We start from the raw sequence: 18,455 nt of genomic DNA on the forward strand, positions 1-18,455 counted from the left end.
CTGCAGTCCCATGCTCCTGTCTCTCCACTGCTTCCCAGTGCACTGCAGCCTTGTGTTCCTCTCTCTCCACTGCTTCCCAGTGCACTGCAGCCTTGTGTTCCTCTCTCTCCACTGCTTCCCAGTGCACTGCAGCCTTGTGTTCCTCTCTCTCCACTGCTTCCCAGTGCACTGCAGTCCCATGCTCCTCTCTCTCCACTGCTGCTTCCCAGTGCACTGCAGCCCCATGCTTCTCTCTCTCCACTGCTTCCCAGTGCACTGCAGTCCCGTGCTCCTGTCTCTGCTGCCACTTCCCAGTGCACTGCAGCCCCGTGCTCCTGTCTCTGCTGCCACTTCCCAGTGCACTGCAGTCCCGTGCTCCTGTCTCTGCTGCCACTTCCCAGTGCACTGCAGCCCCATGCTCCTCTCTCCACTGCTTTCCAGTGTACTGCAGCCCCATGCTCCTCTCTCCATTGCTTCCCAATGCACTGCAGCCCCATGCTCCTCTCTCTGCCGCTGTTTCCCAGTGCACTGCAGCCCCATGCTCCTGTCTCTGCTGCCACTTCCCAGTGCACTGCAGCCCCATGCTCCTCTCTCCACTGCTTTCCAGTGTACTGCAGCCCCATGCTCCTCTCTCCATTGCTTCCCAATGCACTGCAGCCCCATGCTCCTCTCTCTGCCGCTGTTTCCCAGTGCACTGCAGCCCCATGCTCCTGTCTCTGCTGCCACTTCCCAGTGCACTGCAGCCCCATGCTCCTCTCTCCACTGCTTCCCAATGCACTGCAGCCCCATGCTCCTCTCTCTGCCGCTGTTTCCCAGTGCACTGCAACCCCATGCTCCTCTGTAAAAAAGCGATCTGAAGCCAACCAGTGTCAAATAGGCATTGTGTACAGGTGCGTGAGACCCTTGTGGAAAGGAAAGCATCTTCCAGTATGTGATGAGGCAATAAGGCCTCTGTCCCTGCTGCCGTGTTTCCCACTGGGTTGTGGTGCCTCAGTGGACCACTGTCCATGCGCATCCCTGTCCAGTCTATACGATAATGTTAGAAGTTGACTGATGTCATTGTTAAAGCTGTCTGCCCATTTCGGCTTATTTCTACTAGCAGTTTGGCCTGTTATCAGGATATAATTTGTAAGTTTTCCTGGCATTGAATATGTGATGCCTGCTTCTCCTACTCAGAAAAACCTGCCAAAGAAATCAGTGCATCCAGAGCTTCTGGGGAAGATGAATTGCTCCCAAGCCAAGGCAGTCCTGCCAGGACCTCTGATATGCATTCTTTCTTCACCAAGCTGTCTATGGAGGTGGAGGGTGACTTCACTTCCTCTGAAAGTGCAGAAGAAGAGCAGCCTGGTGGAAGAAGCCCTAGCGCTGAGCATGCCTTTTGTGAAGAAAGTCATCCCGAAGTCTCAGTGCAGAGGCCTGGTGATGGCAACAGCACCAATGTCTATGACCATGAACATTTTTTTGACGATGATCTTCAAGCTGCAATTGACTTCTTCAAGCTTCCCCCTCCTCTTCTGTCTCCAGTGCCCTCACCGCCTCCAGTGACATCACCACACCTGGGCTCTTTATCTTCCTCCCTGGCTCATGTGAGTTGGCTTTCTGAATTTTAATTTCATGTGGATGTTTGTCTTATGTCCAAGATATTTCAAAGATATTAGTGTATTTAGACAAAACTGTTCATTTTTGTAGCTAGTTTTTCTATGAAGTAGCATATGAAAATAAAAGGCTGTGCCAGGGCCTCTGCATCAGCATCTGTGGTGGGATTTTCTTCACTATGTGTGAAGGTTACATTTTATTTTATTATGCTTTTTATATAGAAAGTTTATTTGTATTGCTAGTGCCTAGGACATGATAGACGTGGAGAGAATGAAGCATATTCGTGCAGACATGGGCTGTGTCCAGAAACAGAAAATTCTCCATGTCTGCATTCCTCCCCCGTGGTCTAGGAGAAGTCGCCTTTGGGTCTGTCTTTAAGAGTTTACATACTGTTTGCTCCCTTAAGGAGTCTTGGCATGCAATTGTATTCTAGACACCTAGCCCAGAACTGTGGGCTCAAAGGTAGTGGAAGACGCAGTGTTGGGCTGTCCTGTGAATCAGGACTAGGCGTGGAGCACACAGCTCCTCTGGTGAGCAGATGTCTGCAGGGCTGCAGGGCACCTTCTTCCTTGGAGGACAGAGCTCTGCAGAGGAGAGGCTGGCAGGGAGGCTGTGCGAGTCTTTCTGGATGCCAGAAGCCCCTAAAGAAAACTTTGAGGAGTGATTGGGTTTTGGGAGAGGCTGCTGTACAGTGCTGTGTGACACAAGGTGAATGTGGCTTTGGAAAACTTGAGCCAGGCTGTCTCTGGAAGGATCTTGCAAACTTCCTAAGAAACTCATGCACTTTTAGGGGGACAGGAGACTCTTGACTCTAAAGGCAAGGACTGTGACAGGGTTTCTGTTCAGTTCCTGTTTAGTTACAGTCTGAATAGAAGCAGATTGACAGTTCAGAAGCAGGAGGAATGTGGGTCAGGACTAGTTCTTACTCTCTGTATAGAGGTCGTGGCACTGGGGCCATTTGTTAAAGACTTGAGGAGTGTGGTCTCCGGGGGAGGTGCAGTGGCAGCAGTCACGAAACAGCTGATCTGAACTGTCTCAGGCTGGGGAATTCTACAGGTGCCCATTGCTTTACCTGCTGATTCTCACCTGTGCACTCTCTCATCTGAGATCAAGCACATGGTGCCGCAGTGGAGATGGGTAGGACACAGACACTTAGCGCCTGTGGTTGTGTGCAGCAGAGCCGTGTGCCTGTGGAGACGTTCAGTAAGCATATAGAAAAGGTAGGGGTCCAGTCAGAGCCCTGGATTTGCTCCCAGCCAATAAGTGAAAGTAGAGGCCAGGAAGAAAGACAGGTGGAGCGACTGTGGGGACAGCCGGGGAGAGGCCTTGCAGATCCCAGCCTTGACAATGGGATTCTACACTAGGGAGTTATGTTTTGGCACTTGAGTTCACCCTTCCCTTCTGCATGGGAAGTGCAGTTTGATGACATAAGAGAGCTCCTAGTTGGGATGGAGGAAACTTTCTGGAGCAGAGGTGATTCTACTGACTAGAGAACATGGTGGAGAGGGAGACAGCTAAGTAAGGAGAGGAGATGGCTCAGCAGCTGTCCTGAGTGTGAGTGCAGAGAGGAAGCAAAGGGTGATGGAGCTGGAGGCCAGTGGGCCTCAGTAGAGAGAGCCTCCCCTTTAACAGAGTGCAGAGCTAGGAGGACAAACCCCGCCTGGCCTGGTTAGGAGCCTGGGTCATGGGAAAGGACTAGGAGCGGGAGCCAGCTTCCTCAAGGACCAGGGAGTACAAGCACCACAGCAGAGCCTGGCCCAGCCTTCACAAGTATGGCTTTAGACTTTCTTCACGCACCCACTCTTGCAAACGTGTTTCGTTGTTCTGACGGTCAGCTCTGCTGAGCATCCGTATGACTGTGTGTTTTCTGTCACTTGAAGGAATCCTTCTTAGGAGAGTTCACAGATTCCAGCGACACTGACTCCGCCCCACTCAGAACCTCTGCGGAGGCAGCTTCAGAGGATTACACAGCGGAGTCTCGGAGTTACCTTGACTTGCTTGAAAAACTGAAAAGGAGTGACGCATGCCTGGAAAAGCCCAGGCCCCTGGAAGCTGCCCAGGCTGCAAACAGAGTGGCCCCTGTTGGATGTGACGGCAGAAGAGGACTGGGAGAGCCCGCCACATCTTCTCCAGCATGGGGAAGGCACTGGATAGCATCGCCTGCATTTGGGAGGCATAGGGGAGACATCGTAGAAGAGGCAGAAGAACAGGCAGAGGCCCAGGACATGGGTAAATCTGTGCGAGTCGGGAAAGGGCTGCTTACGCAGAACAGGAGACCGTGGGTGGAGAGGGCGTCCAGAAGCCCAGCACGGAAGAAGGATACCAGAGCTGGAGAGTCAGAGGTGTGCTATTCTTCCCTGGGCAAGAGGACGTTCAGGGAACTCATAGGATCTGAAGGAAAAACGCTGCCATCAAAAGCATGCTCACCGCAGTCAGAATTTACTAAATGGACACTCCCTGGTGAATTTGCTTCCAGGTCACACCGTGCGATGGATTCTGGCCATTTTCAGAGAAAGGAAAAAGATGTGCAGGAGTCTACTTTGGAGTCAGGCCTTCGCGCAGCCGCAGCAGGGTGTGACCGTTCAGACAGTCTTCCTTCCTCCTCCTTGTCTACCTCTGTGCCAGGGTCTGTCTGCAGTAACCTCAAGGCTTCACAGCTAGGCTATGTCAGTACACGGACTCCAGCAGAGGTAACCTGCACAGACCTGCCTCATGTAGAACAGAAGTCATCAACTAGACCTGTAAACACATTTCTTCTGTGGTCTGAGCCAGCAGCACATTTTCCAAAAGCAAATGACCCAGAGAACCGCCTGCCTGCTCTGAGTCCCAAATCAAAACTAGGAGCATCTATGTTTAGTAACTGGAAGAGCAGGGGCCCGGAGCCTGGAAACCTGTTTACAAGCACAGCGAATACACACCCACTTCCCCAGTCAGTATTTCAGAAGCCAGTGAGAAGTGGGCAGTGTGGAGACCGAGGCCCAGGCATTGCGCTCACCCTGCCTAAGTCAGACTGGACTTCCTTAGCACGCCCTCAGGCTGGCTTCACCAGGAGGAGCCCTGGTTCTGCCGACAGCACCTCATGGCACCGGAGTGCTGTCCTGAGGACAGGTGGGGAAGGCAGTCCCAGGGCCAACACAGAACATCCGCAGAAGAGCAGGCTTCAGCTGGAGAAGGCGAAGCCAGCCTCACAGAGCAGCAGACTGACAGCAGCGCTGAGACCTCCTGAAGAAAGTGCTGTCCCTCGGGGAGGCAGAGCAGCCGCCGCTCTGCTGCCAAACCAAGTGTCAGTCATAACAAAACAGGCAAGACCCGAGACGGTGCGGAGTAGCAGCCTAGAGCACTGGCAGCTACCTGGGAGCACACCGAGTCCCTCTGTAGACAGTAGTGAGGACACGGATCCTATGTCATCTGTATCGGAGTGTGCTGGAGACGGGGACCCCACAGCACAGGGCACTGGCAGGATAGCTGATGAGGAAAGCCCAACTCCAGAGGTTTCTGTGTCTTGGCGAAAGTCAAGTTGTGATTCTCCAAGTGGTTCTGTGTCATCAGAGAACTTTGGTTCTACAGATAAGTTACCTTTTTCCTCTGCAGACAACCTCATCCAGAGCCAGAGCATCGTGAGTGACCTACTGCAGAAGCCCAGGAGCTCTCCCCATACCACCCCGTCAGGTGCCAGTAGGCTGGAGGCTGGGAAGCTACTTCCAGCTGAGGTAACATCCAGAAACTGTCCCGCTAGACAAATGCCCTGTGGAGCTCATCACCAGGCAAGCACTGAAGCCCCTGCAGTTGCAAGAGATTCTTGTAGTACTCCACAAAATGTCAGTACGCCTCCCATAGTGCCAAGCAGAGCGGTTCTCAGAGCCCGTGTCCCCACTGACCCTGTCTGTCCTTCAGTTCTTGGCAGCGCAGATGAGGAGACGCAGAGTGCCTCCCAAAGTAGTCTTCCTGGAACTTCCTACTGCTACACAGGCATCAGAGAGCAGAGAAAGTCCACGGAGGCAGAGGATGAGTCCTTCAGCTGCAGCGACGGAGAGGATGAGGCTGAAGCTGTCATGGGGCCCAGGCAGCAGGATGCAGCAGGAGACTCGCAGAGACCTTTGGGAGACCCAGAACCTGGGGTCTCAGATGTAGGTGATCTGACCTCAGCTCTGCAGGAATGTAACTTAAGCACCTTTCTTTACATGGACAAGCTTTCTACATCAGAGGTGGTTATGTTTCTTGAAAGTTGTCAGTTAAGGGATTATAGTTCAAGGGCCTCTACTTCAGAATGTTCTAGCAGAGGAACTCCAGATAAAGAAATGAATAAAGAGTTCAAGCAAAATGAAATCTTCAGTAAGAGCCATGGGGAAAGGTTCCATGAAGAAGAAATACTCAGAGCCTCAGAAGTGTGGGTGGAGTCAGAGGGAGAAGCCTCCTGTGTCGAGAACCCAAGCCAGCATGCCCAGTGTCCTCCACAAGTGCCGTCTGACATTCCCCTCGAGTCTGGGGGCGGAGGGAAGGATGCCGAGCATGTGCTACCCTCAAGTGCGCATCACAGCCAGACTGCTGAAGAGCTAACAGAGAACACTCCGCCCGAGGAAGCGTCCAGCTCCATGTCCCACCCTGCAGAGCTCCCTGGACCAGCAGCTATGGATGCGGATGCGGGTGGCAGCTCCCCATTGAGTGGCAGGTCTGACCCTGAGCACATTCAGAGCAGATCTGAGAATGAGACCAACTACGAGGACTGCCCCAGCAGTGGGGAGGAGGGCCTGGCAGAACCTGAGGAGCTTTTGGCCCTGAGCTCTGACTCTCCAGCTCCACCAAGGAGAGAGCAGAGCCCTGCCTGTGTGACAGAGACGGCGTTTCGCTATCAGATCTCCGCGGTGACCTCCGAAGTTATAAGTGTACTTATAAATAAGAATCAAGACCTTGTGATCGAAAAGGGGGACAACTGGACTATCATCAGTGGCGTGGCCATCTCCCCTGATATGGAGCAGGTCGTCCTTTGTGACACTCTGGAAGCGTTTGCTTCTCAGGATCTGGGAGGCCTAGACCATGGTTCTGTGGAGAAGTCCCCTGAAGCCAGTCCTGCTGGCCCTCTACCTCAAGAGCCTCCATGTGCTGGTGGTCTCCCTGGTGCCCAGGAGGATGTTTCCAGTGGTGGACAGAGTGCCAACTTTGATAAGAGTCGTCTTCGGAACAGGCCCGTGAAGCCCAGCATCTGGATTCGTTCTCAGATATATGACCAAACGCTAGAGACCGAGAAGGTGGCATCTGATCACACCTACTATAACTGGAAGTTAGAACCACTTGGGAAGAGCAAGACTCGGTCAAAGATTTCCAACAAAGATCAGTCAGGCAAACTAGCAAAGACTCCAGGACTGAACAACAGAGCGGAAATGCATCCGAGTGAAGGCCCTCAGCCAGAATCAGGAGAAAGAACAAACACAGAAACAGCAAGAGGCCAAGCTCAGTCCACCACGGCAGGTGCAGATGTGTCCACTCCTACCCACGGTTCCCCTGATGCTCTGAGCAGGATCCGGCAAGAAGTGGGGCCTCCACTGCCTCCCCTGCTCCCCCCACTGATAGCCACACCTCCAAGGACATCACGGCCACTGTCTCCTCTGGTATCAAGTTCTAGTCCGTCCTCACTGACCTCACCTGCTGGCCGCATTTCGCCCTTGTGTGAGATTTCAGGACCTCCCGTGTTGTCCCCGTGGCCTGAAGAACTCCAGCAGGCTTCCCCCCTGAATCCTTCTCCATCCCCGTCTACCGCAGCAGCCAGCGGGAGGATAGTGTCCTCTCCTCTGCAGTTCTGTGCTGCCACCCCAAAACACGCCCTTCCTGTGCCCGGCCGGCTCCCGTCCTGTGCGCCTGGCCATGCTGCTGTGAGTGGGCCGCAGGAAAATTCCGTAAAAATCCTTGACACAATGTACCCAGAGTTGTCTGCCAGGGCCCGGACCCTCAGCCTCCTCAAAGGGAACATGCAGCTGTCCCGAGGCTCCTCTGTGGACGGAAAGGTGTTGCCGGGGCGTGTCAGCGCCCTCATAGGCCTCAAAGCCATCACCTCAACATCAACTGCTTTTGTCCTGACGGGGGGCAGCTCTGGTGGTGACAGTAGCCAAGGTGAGTCCCAGGACGTCCAGCAGGATGCCCGTGGGAAAAGGACCCTGGCAGCGTCCATACTGAGGAGCCCTAAGAGACTGCGCCTGGACAGTGAGTCCCCAGAGGCGGACCCCAGCCGGGCCACCGCAGAAGGCGTCCCGGAGGACCCCCCATCAGGAATCTCACCAGCCCATGTTGTCCCAGCTGAGGAAGAGCAAACTGCTGCCCTGGTCTGCAGTCCAGCATCAGTGCTGCTTGCCAGACCACGGGACATGGCGGAGTCCTATAGCATAGCCATTGCTCGGGCTCTGAGGAAGATTGCCGAGTCCCCCTTTGACCTGCTGCCTGTCATCCGTAGTCACGTGTATGTGGGCAATATCTCCAAAAAGCCTGTCATGAGAGACCAAGAGAAGGAAGTTGTTTATGAATTTAGCACGACAAACAAGGTATGCGGAGCCTTTCTCAGTGAGGGTGTATGAAGCATGAGGGTCTGGCAGGGACGGGCTGGTGCAGGCGGCACTGAAGATGACCCCTCAGCATTAAAGTTTGTCTATTTCTAGCCCACATCTATAGATTAGAAATACAGTGGAGGCTTGACACATAAACCTGCGGAGAAAAATAGTAGAATAAGCAAAAATGGAGATAGAATTAGCCTTAGGTAATGTACATACACGCATACTTACACACATGGGTTCTTAGCATAAACCAGTAAACCGTAATTTATTTGAGTGGCAACCATGTCATCATAGGCAAGTAGGTGCATTTATAGACTTGATGTGGTGTCTGTAGCTTGGCTCCGGCTGTGCCCATGGCTGCCATGCTAGACATCCTGTTAGCAGTTCCTGTGTCTGATAGATACCTGGTTAGGATTGGTTCTTGCATCGCTAACCTAATTCTTCTATCTTTTCCCCAATCTAGCATTTAGGAGAGTACTTACTTCGCTCTATTCTCTCAGAGCTAAAGGTTCAGAAGACATCTCTGGACCATAGCTACATCCATGCACTGTGCAGAGTATATGTGGGCATCTGTCGGCAGCTGGGAGACTTGGAAAGAGCTCGCTTGTTCTGCTACAGCCTTCTGAAAGAAGGTGTGTTCAGGTTGCAGCACTCGTGTTGAAGGGCTTCTGTCACATTTTCACCTCTTTAAAAGGATATTTTTCATCTCCGTGAGTCTGGGGCCAGGCTGATGTAGAAATACTGTCTAAGAAAAAAAAATAGTTGTGCTGTATTAGAGGGTTTAAGTGACGAATTATCCCCAACCGTAACCGTACTGGTGTCTGACTCACGCTTACTTACATTGGCATGTGTGCTTTCATTTGTATGTAGATTGTCTCTTGTCCACTCTATGTTTGCTTTATTTTTGCACTGCAAAATAATGGGAATCCTTGTATAGTGACTGTCCATCCGTATTGCTGTGCCCTGGCTAAATGACAGTAGCTGTAAGATGGATTTGTAGCCTCGTGGAAAGATGTACCTTAGTAATGATGAGGAGGTGGAGGAGCAGGGCTGGCCTCACTTCCTCAGCCTCAACTGTGGCAGCAAACCATCAGTCCTCACACGGCATAGCGTCGTGCCAGCAAGTCGATGTGAGTGTGCCCACAGGGTCTGTCCTCACACGGCATAGTGTCGTGCCAGCGAGTCGATGTGAGTGTCCCCACAGTGTCTGTCCTCACACGGCATAGTGTCGTGCCAGCGAGTCGATGTGAGTGTGCCCACAGGGTCTGTCCTCACACGGCATAGTGTCGTGCCAGCAAGTCGATGTGAGTGTGCCCACAGGGTCTGTCCTCACACGGCATAGTGTCGTGCTAGCGAGTCGATGTGAGTGTGCCCACAGGGTCTGTCCTCACACGGCATAGCCTCGTGCCAGCAAGTCGATGTGAGTGTGCCCACAGGGTCTGTCCTCACACGGCATAGCCTCGTGCCAGCAAGTCGATGTGAGTGTGCCCACAGGGTCTGTCCTCACACGGCATAGCCTCGTGCCAGCAAGTCGATGTGAGTGTGCCCACAGGGTCTGCTCACTGATTTGTTTCCTAACCCACTCTGGGATGTGTGCTGTGTGGCCATGGGAGGGCTACAGACCATGGTAACGTGGAACACAAAGGCAAGTAGCAGAGAGTAGAGGAGTCTGCTCTAGCCAGTGTGAATTTCTTGTTCTCACCAGACACAGGGTCACTCAGACCGGATGTAGGACATCCTGTATGCTGTGAATATGTGTTTCTCTCATTGGGTGATGAATAAAACAACTTTTTTTCCTTTTCCTTCTCCATATTTCTAACTCCTTTTCAAACCCTCCCCAAAACCAATCCCAAGAAGTTACAGGCATTTATCTCTCTCTTCTATTCTTATCCCATCTTTGCTGAATCTGTCTTAATTGCTTAATTAAGTTTGCCTTTTGTTCTTCATTTACTAAGCACCAGATTAAACGTGGAAACCTTTTTCCCTTGAATGTTAACCCATCTTCCCCCATTAGCATCATATGCTCCTGGGTATGGCAGTGGCTCATCAGTAGACTCTGGAAATTTAACATACTGTCTTCCCTTCCAGAGGAGACCAGACTGTGTTCCCTAGAACATAAGCAGGTAATGCCAAAAGTGTGAGGGCTCCAATGCAGGAAGCGCACACATACACAGACACACACACCTCTGCGGGCACGCTTCCTTGAAGCTCGTGCCACAGCCTGCATGAGAGACCACGCAGACTTCACAGGAGGTGGCATGACAGTCTAAGTGGACAGATTCCGTCCCACCCAGAAAAATGCACTGCTTATAGCCATTAACTATTTGTTGAGCAAGGATTGTACTTGGAAGGTGGATTTCATAGTCCAGGACAGGACTCCGGGAAAATTTCTCTGTCTAGTGAAGAATGTGGGTCAGGCCTAGGAGGGGCATCAGAGTAACAGGCTGCACAGCAGCACATCAAAGCAGTGCATTATGGTTGTGCTCTGGCCCACTCACCCTTTGCTCCTGGGAACACTGACAAAGGGGAGGAAAGCTTTAATCAGCTATGTCTTCATGACAAACAGGACGGAACTCCTCATGTTAGCTGCATTGGAAAACTGGTTTTGTTTGTAAAATTAAGACACTCAATTTATTACGTACTGAGAAGTTCCATTTGTAGGTACTTATCCAACAGAAATGGAGACATCCTTACCCAGACTTGAGAACACAGATATTTATGATGTTAATTCATAATATCCTGTAGTTGGAAACAAATGTCTGCCAGTGGCTGAATGGACAGGACAGCACGCTGTTGTCTGTTGAACAGCTGAATACTGCCTAGCTGTGCATCAGCACCATGGACAGATCTCAGAAGTTATACATGGCACACTGAAGCAGTAATACCAACTTGATTTGTAGCGATAGCAAACGGATTGGGGTGTTCCATCTGGGAAGGAGGTACTCTTTAAAGTTTTATGTTACTGTTTTTCAAGTTTATTTAAGAAGAGAAAAGCCGGGACAGTAAGAATTTGCAGCAATAAGTACAAATGTTAAACAATTGTTCCGCTTTAGAAACTGTTGTATGTTAAACCTGTACAAAACTATCAAATGTAATGTGGAAAGTGGATTGGCCGGGAGGAAGGGTGCACTGATGGAGAGAAGGTAAAGCATCTTGCTTTCACATTGCTTCAGGCTCAGAATTTTCCTATTTGATACACCATATTTCAAGAGAATTCATTTCCACACAGTTGTTGACCGTTTTTTTAGGCTTAAAGTCTAGCTAACAGTATGCCAAGCCAGACATGGCCACTCACTCTTATAATCCCAGCACTTAGGGGGTTGAGGTGAGAGGTTTGCCACCAGTTTGAGGCCGGTCTGAACTAAAGAATGAGGCCTGTCTCTCAAAACTCAAAGAAGTACCCAAGACGGGGAGGGAGGAAGAGCGAATTCTGAGAGAGCCCCACTGACCATCCACTCACAAGCCTGTCTGCTCCGGGTGAGAGGCACCTGTGAAGTAAAATATGTGCCTAGTTTTTAAATCAGTTTCTTAGGTGAGACATAAAGTCTCTCTTTTTATCCCTCTCTTTCTTACAGACTTTCCAGAATCTGAGAAGTTGACGCTATTCATTGCCAACATGTGGCGTGAAGTGTTTCTCTCCCAGTCAGCCGTTAGTCAAGCCATGCAGCTGGTTGCCAGGCAGCGTGCCAGAGGGGAGGTTCTGAACTGCTTGAGAGCATTTCTCAGCTGGGAAAAGGTACACTCGGTTTTTATTTCTTTTCTGCAGCACCTCCATGTTCACTCCATGGAGATGACACAGTCCACAAAGGGCTTCTGTGTATAGAGATGATGACTTGCTATACAGCAGTACTTGGTTTTAAGGTTTAAAGTTAACCCAGTTTTTAAAGCTTTTAGCTTTGTTATTCCTGTTCCATTCAGAAATCAGGTAACAATTTTAAAAGTAGACATGACTGTAATTTGACCACTGACGAGTGTCGTGTTAAGGCACATACAACAGATTACATCTCCTAAGCGAGAGGTCTTTGTAAACTTGACTCATTTAGTTAGCAGCATTTTAAGTAATCATAAATGATACGTTCCTCGAAAACTACAGCTCTAGCAAGTAGACTCTTGTTAAGCCCTTAACTTTGGATTGTTAGAAGTCAAGTTGGGAATATGGAATATGAGCTTCATTGAATGTTTGTTCCCATGATAAAGGCTGTCTCTCAGACATTGTAACTCATCGTGTTGGTGCCAGGTACCTTAGCTCTAACCACAGCGTCTTGCATAGTTAGTACTGCTGCAGACTCTTAGATAGGTCAATGTGGCGAGAAGTATTAGAATGTGGTTCTGCATCTTCTCAGCTTGTAAAGTCACCAGCTTCTCCAAGAAGATGTATGCTCTTGTGGAAACCTGAGAAGTGCCGGTAGCTCACAGATTTCCAAGCTCCGGCTCCCCTCTGTGTTGGTCTGAGCCCACGTTTGGCCCAGGATCTGCTTTCGTGCTGGTGGGATCCTGAGCAGTGCAGCCGTGTTGGGAGTTGCTTGGTGTGCACAGTCCCCTGCAGTCCCACCCTGGGCCCCTCAGGGAAAGGAAGCTTTTTGCCACAAAGTCATATTAATGTTCTTAGAAACAAAACTGGGTACTGTCTGATATGCCTTTGTCTCCGTGTGATTGTTACTCAACAGGGCAGGGGGTGCTTAAGCGGCTCACATGGGTGAGAATGGAACAGCCAAAGCCCAGAAGTGAAGGGGGCTGGCGCCATCAGCGTTTGTAGAGGCGCAGAGTTTATACAATTTTAAGTGTTAGTCCGCGTTTTATGACCTCAATTCCCTGGTTGTACCGACTGCAGTCTGTGCTTCTGTCTGGATCACAGCTCAGCTCTTCTCTGATTGGTGCAGATCGTGGCTCCAGGAGCTTTTACTGTGACAACTAGTTTCTAGCTCTCACTCTTTGGGTAGATGGCAGCCTATCAGATTGCTGTTACAATCTCAGGTTGCTAGCATCCCAAGATGTTCTTTTTAATGTGTTTGTTTTTGTTTGCTAGAATGCTCCCATAGATGTTGGAATCGTGGTTTCTAAGCTGCTTTTGACCATACAGCTATGCCCCAAAACAGAGTTTCAGTCAAGTGAAGAGTTTGGTGAGGACCTCAGTGCAAACATTTGGGAATACATATTCGCCATTGATCTCCTCTGCTGCCACCAGAGGTGGATTTGGACGCATGATAACATCATAAGGTGAGCAGCTTTGCTGGTTGAACGTAGAGCTGGGGAAAGGGAGGGGGACCTTTCTTACACAAGGCACTTGAAATACCAACCACTTATTTCCATAGGAGTTAACAGATATGCTCCTAGAATATCTGAGTCACCCAAATCCCCCTGCTTTGTTTCTCTGTATGCTACTAACTACTTTCACTATTCCCAGTAATGTCATGTCGCCCCAAGGGAAGTGACTCAGACATGAGGGCCTGCGCTCAGTCACCTCTCCAGAATGACATCAGCACAGGCACCTCAGCGAATACAAGCTGGGGCAGTGTGCACTCATTACTTTCATGCCCCCATAGGCCAGAAAACCCAGAGGAGCAACAGTGTGCCAATGACAAGCTAGCTGCTCTGCAATAGGACAGGGTGTCTGCTGTCCCAGACGGCTTTCTCTGCTCGTCTGTGCATCTAACCATGCTCTCTCTATCCCTGGAGAGAGGAGAAAATTGTCCCCCATATAAAAAAAATTGTTTTTGAATTCTGGTCAAGAAAGCCTGCTTTCAGAGAGAATATGACACTAAACTGCTCACCACACAGTGTGTGGCTTGTGTCTTTGAAATACTTAGTTTCTGTGAGGGTCACCTCTGCACGGAGTTGTCTGTGCGGGAGAGGTGTGTTTTCACTCTCCCGAGCCCAGGAAAGACAGACATCAGTCCCACGGTGAGAACTGCCCCGAGGTCTGTTTTTCGAGTGGTAACTGTGTCAAGGGTCCTGTCTGTGAGGTCTTTGTACACAGACATAGAGGAGCGTGTCACAGTCAGCCCCACATAAGGAATGGCAGAGCTCTGCCTGGTGCCTGTCTGAGGATGCATGATGTGCTCAGGGATGCAGGGCCATTCTTTCTGAGTATCAGAGGAGGGACCAGAGCCGGCGCCTGTCGAGTGCTCTGTCCTTGTCCTCTCAGTGACTCCAGACCTCGTTCTTCCCTCCCATCCCTGTTCTCTCGCCATGCCATTTACTTCTGTAATCAGAAAGGGGTTGGGGGCTGGAAAGAAAAGCAGAATTACAGGAGCTGTACTGTGGGACTGTGCGTACTGTTTGCGCAGTGACGGGCATGTATCTGTCATGTTGTTCTCTAGTAAGGAGCTGTGGCCTGTAATGGACAAGTGGATCAAGTACCGGAAAGGACATTCGAACATTGCATACACCCCTGACGTTATTGTGGCGTCTGTGCTCAGGCTGATCGGTAAGTCGCTGTCTGCCTGCCTTGCCCCCCTAGTTCTGGTTAGGCCCTTGGTGGGGACTGAGCATGCTGACATACTGGCTCTGCAGCGCCTCTCCTCGCAAGGTTGCGCTTCGTTGTGCTCCTGACTCTTTCTCTCGCTACCCTGAGTCCTTCAGCCATTTGTGTCAGAGACTTAGCTGCTCCATGGTAGTGTGCTTGATTTCTGATTCTAGAGGTCATGGCGACACACACACTGAGTTGCTACCAAGTACACAGTGGTCTAAAATAACATCATAGGTCAGCAAGATAACACAGTAGGCAAAGGCACAGGTGCTGAACCTGAGGGCTTCCATTCAATTTTGGGGGCCACAACTTACGTACCTCCTTATCAGCCCTCCCAGTTATAGAGTCTAAGTAGATCACTTCAGATTGTTCTAGAAATCAAAGTCCCTGTTTGATTGAACTGAGACCCAGACTCTCCTCACTGTAAACTCTGGAGAAGGCCTCTGGATTCCTCATGGAAACCCCAAGATTTCACTTTCACTTACTTTGTTCCTCTTTGCCTCCTGTGGCAGCCTCCACTCCTCCAGATCATCAGAAGTACTCTCTGTTCTTTAACAGCCTTCATATTTTGTTTGACCTGTAGATGCTCCCTTCCTCCTGAGGGGCACAAACCAAAGTTATCCTGGTTTGTTCAAAGAGCCCTTTGGCTAATTAAACGCCAAAGGCAACACTGTTGAATAATGTCACCCTTCGGGAATGTGCCGCCTGAACAAGTACACAGTGGGCAGTGCCATGGCCTGCTGACTGTCCCGTACCCGCACGCATGCCTCCTCATGAGCCTCACACTAGTCAGTGGTGCTGTGCTTGGCACGTGTGTAAAACATCCGAGACAGAAGCTTGCCTGGGTGCGAATAAGTAAAAATGTGTGTGGTATTATGTTACCTAATATGAGAACGTGAGAACCAGCAACAGCAAAAGGCTGGATATTCACGAGAGCCAAATCAATGCCTGGACAGGCACGGGCCTGGTGATCCCATGTACTCTATGGGGCACAGTCTCAGACCCTTGGTTAGTGACTTTCTATCCCAGAGCAGGGGGAGAAGGGAGTAAGACGGCCCGTGCTGGCAAATGCCAGCCTTCCCTGTTACCCTGGTAAAGTTTTCTGTCTCACATTTTTTGTGGTGACCACTATTTAAATCCATTTCTGCATTGCTACCTGTCTTAATTAGCAAAAGCAACTTGGAGAGGAAAGGGTTTATTTTGCTTACAATTCCACATTATAATTTATCGTTAAAGGAAGTCAGGACAAAAACCTGGAGGTAGGAGCTAATGCAGAGGCCATGGAGGAGTGCTGTTTACTAGCTTGCTTAGCCCGCTTTCTCAGAGAACCCAGGACCACCAGTGGGAGCCTCCCACATCAGTCATTAACTAAGAAAGTGCCCTACAGTCTTGCCTACAGACTGATCTCATGGAGGCATTTTCTCAACTGCATTCTCACTTCTCGATGACTTTATCTTACGTCAAGGTGACATAAAAGTAGTTAGCATACTACCTAAGAATGCAGGAGGTGTTTTGTGCTTCTGCATGGTAAGAGGTGGTGAGCCCTTCTCAGAATGTCTCCTGGAGGGCAGGGTGGGTCACGCTGTGAGTTCTGTGGCCTCAGCTGTCTCGCTGAATGTTGTCTCCTGCTACAGTTAAACTACAACATGAACTTACAGTTTCTAGGAATATTGACTAGCATTTACTGAAGCCTACATTTATTGTATTTTGTTTCTTCAGGTCGATTAGGCCAGTTGGGTTTGAAGGAAGGATTTCCAACTGCTGTGAAGAATATCAGCTCAGTTATTGGTATGTTCATACAACACGCTCAGGATGAAGGTAAGAGTGTGGATTTCATGTCCCTCAAACTGCTCTCCCTGCCTGTTCTGAGGACATGAGCCAATGCCCCTCTAACTTGACAATCATGTGGTTTTGACATTCATGGTCCCAAAGGGAGCCATGGTCTATGCTTTCCCTGAGTCTTGAGATCAGTTTAGACACATGGGTTTCTCTGGTGTTTGCCTTTGACAGAGAATGAGCATTACCTTATTTGAAAAATTGAGACTTTCTGGGCACTGACAAAATTCTATAGCTGTAAAATTCCTTGCCAGGAAACTTAGTACATGAAATTATTAAAGTGCTCTGCTGGATTGCCTTTGCTGTGTATAGAGGGCATACAGGATCTCTAATGAATGTCATGGTTAGGCCTGAGGATGTGCGTTGGATGCGGGACACTCAGCCTAAACTATGCTTTGCCTTCTTTATCCCTGCCTTGTTCACAGAAGGTAGAATACAGAGGTACATGCTTAATAATGAACTTTAGCTCCTAAATTTAAATTTCAATGAATTACATTAACTAAATTATGAATTAATAAATTATATTTTAAAAATTAAACTTTTGCCAAGATAGGGGTAATGGCTCTAAGACTAAACTCACACTGACACACTAGCCTAGAGTCACACTGACCTGGGGTCACAGTGGTCTTGGAGTCACACTGATCAGGCCTTAGAGTCACTTCAGCTATGGAATCTCACTCACCTGGGGTCACACTGGCCTGGGGTCAGATTGACATAAGAATCACACTGGCCTAGAGTCACACTGGCTCTCATCCGCTGTCAGTGTGGCACAAGGACAGGTTTTTCTTTGGTCTTTTGTATCATGATTTTCATGTCTGATCCACTTAGAGACCGCCCTGGAGGATGGTTTGAGTTTTGTTGGCTGTTTCAGGATCCATGTGTTTTTACAGCTTCATGGGACCGGAGGAGCTCCACCCTCCTTATGACAGCCATTGCTCAGATTACGGGGAGCTCTGACTTTTAGTTTTCCTTTGTATCTTGAATGAACTTTTTTATTGGGAGACATTTTTCTTTGGAATTTAATTTTCATTGCTGGCAGAAAACAATCCATGTCTGAGTGGAGACTCTGAAGAACAGATGCTTCCTGTCGCTGTGTCATGACGGATCTGAACTTTCTTTTCAGATATCCCGTGGGGTGTACAGCTGGCAGCTGTTTATGCTCTTTGTGACTTGAGTCCTAGCAACCCAGCAGAGATATCCAAGATCCTGGAAGCTTGGCGGACACAGACGTCTAACACTATTCCGTCCGCAATCGTCAGCTGCCTGGAGGAGGTTGGCTCCCTGAGTGCCGAGGGCTCAGCTGACTCAGCAGGAAGCTCTGCACCCTGAGTGAGGGAGGCTCGGCTCCCTGAGGAGGAGGGGTCCCCCTAAGGTCTTGGTCGTTGTGCAGAGGAGTGCCTTGACACCTGTTGTAAGGGTTAATCTGCCTTCAGCTAAGAGTCCAGCAGAGAAGGCGGAAAGCAGGTGGATGGCAGTGCAAGGCTCCCGTTTGGACTGTGGGGATGGCCACTCGGAGGCAGCAGAGCCCTGTGGTCTGTGCATAGATAGACAGTGCTATCTGTGATGTGTCTTACATTGGATGGTATTCCACTTTCGGAATTTTTATACTTGTACATAGAAATGGGTTTAATAACTCACTGTGATTATAATTTGTCTTATTCATCATTTCTTAAAATTCTTGTATGTGTTTTTATAATAAAAAATAAAAGCCAGCCATATGCACTGTTGTTCTGGTTAGTTATGTGTGATGCTTGGTGTCCCATCCTAGTGGGGATGAAGATATCTCCCCGACTGTGGAGTGGAATGGTTCTCTGTAGGCTTTGCTGGTCACTTATGGTTCATGCCTGAGCTGGCAAGGATTCTGGTAACTCTCACCCGCTTATTGAGTAGCTCTCACAACCATGACTGAGTGGGTTGCAAGTGAGACCAAAGGGTCAGGCTTTGCATGTTTGGGGTATCCAGTGGTTGAGCACCTCTGGAAGTTTCCGTGGACAGCGGCATTTTCCACAGCCCACCAGCACCAGCTCCAATCTGGC

The 18,455-nt window shown here is 49.8% G+C and overlaps 1 protein-coding gene across 1 annotated transcript in view; it reads left to right on the forward strand.

Annotated features, from left to right (window-relative positions):
- The window catches only part of Ice1 (interactor of little elongation complex ELL subunit 1), a 40,932-nt gene extending 22,786 nt beyond the window's left edge, over window positions 1–18,146 (forward strand). Inside the window, exons 12-19 of the mRNA XM_075975718.1 lie at window positions 1,156–1,565; window positions 3,456–8,105; window positions 8,578–8,746; window positions 11,690–11,850; window positions 13,141–13,331; window positions 14,435–14,541; window positions 16,303–16,401; window positions 17,543–18,146. Of these exons, the coding sequence (XP_075831833.1) occupies window positions 1,156–1,565; window positions 3,456–8,105; window positions 8,578–8,746; window positions 11,690–11,850; window positions 13,141–13,331; window positions 14,435–14,541; window positions 16,303–16,401; window positions 17,543–17,748 (5,993 nt within the window). The 3' untranslated portion in view covers window positions 17,749–18,146. The remainder of the gene's footprint in view (window positions 1–1,155; window positions 1,566–3,455; window positions 8,106–8,577; window positions 8,747–11,689; window positions 11,851–13,140; window positions 13,332–14,434; window positions 14,542–16,302; window positions 16,402–17,542) is intronic.
- Window positions 18,147–18,455: the final 309 nt, after the last annotated feature.

Source organism: Microtus pennsylvanicus, chromosome 6, assembly GCF_037038515.1.
Source record: "Microtus pennsylvanicus isolate mMicPen1 chromosome 6, mMicPen1.hap1, whole genome shotgun sequence".
NCBI lineage: Eukaryota > Metazoa > Chordata > Mammalia > Rodentia > Cricetidae > Microtus > Microtus pennsylvanicus.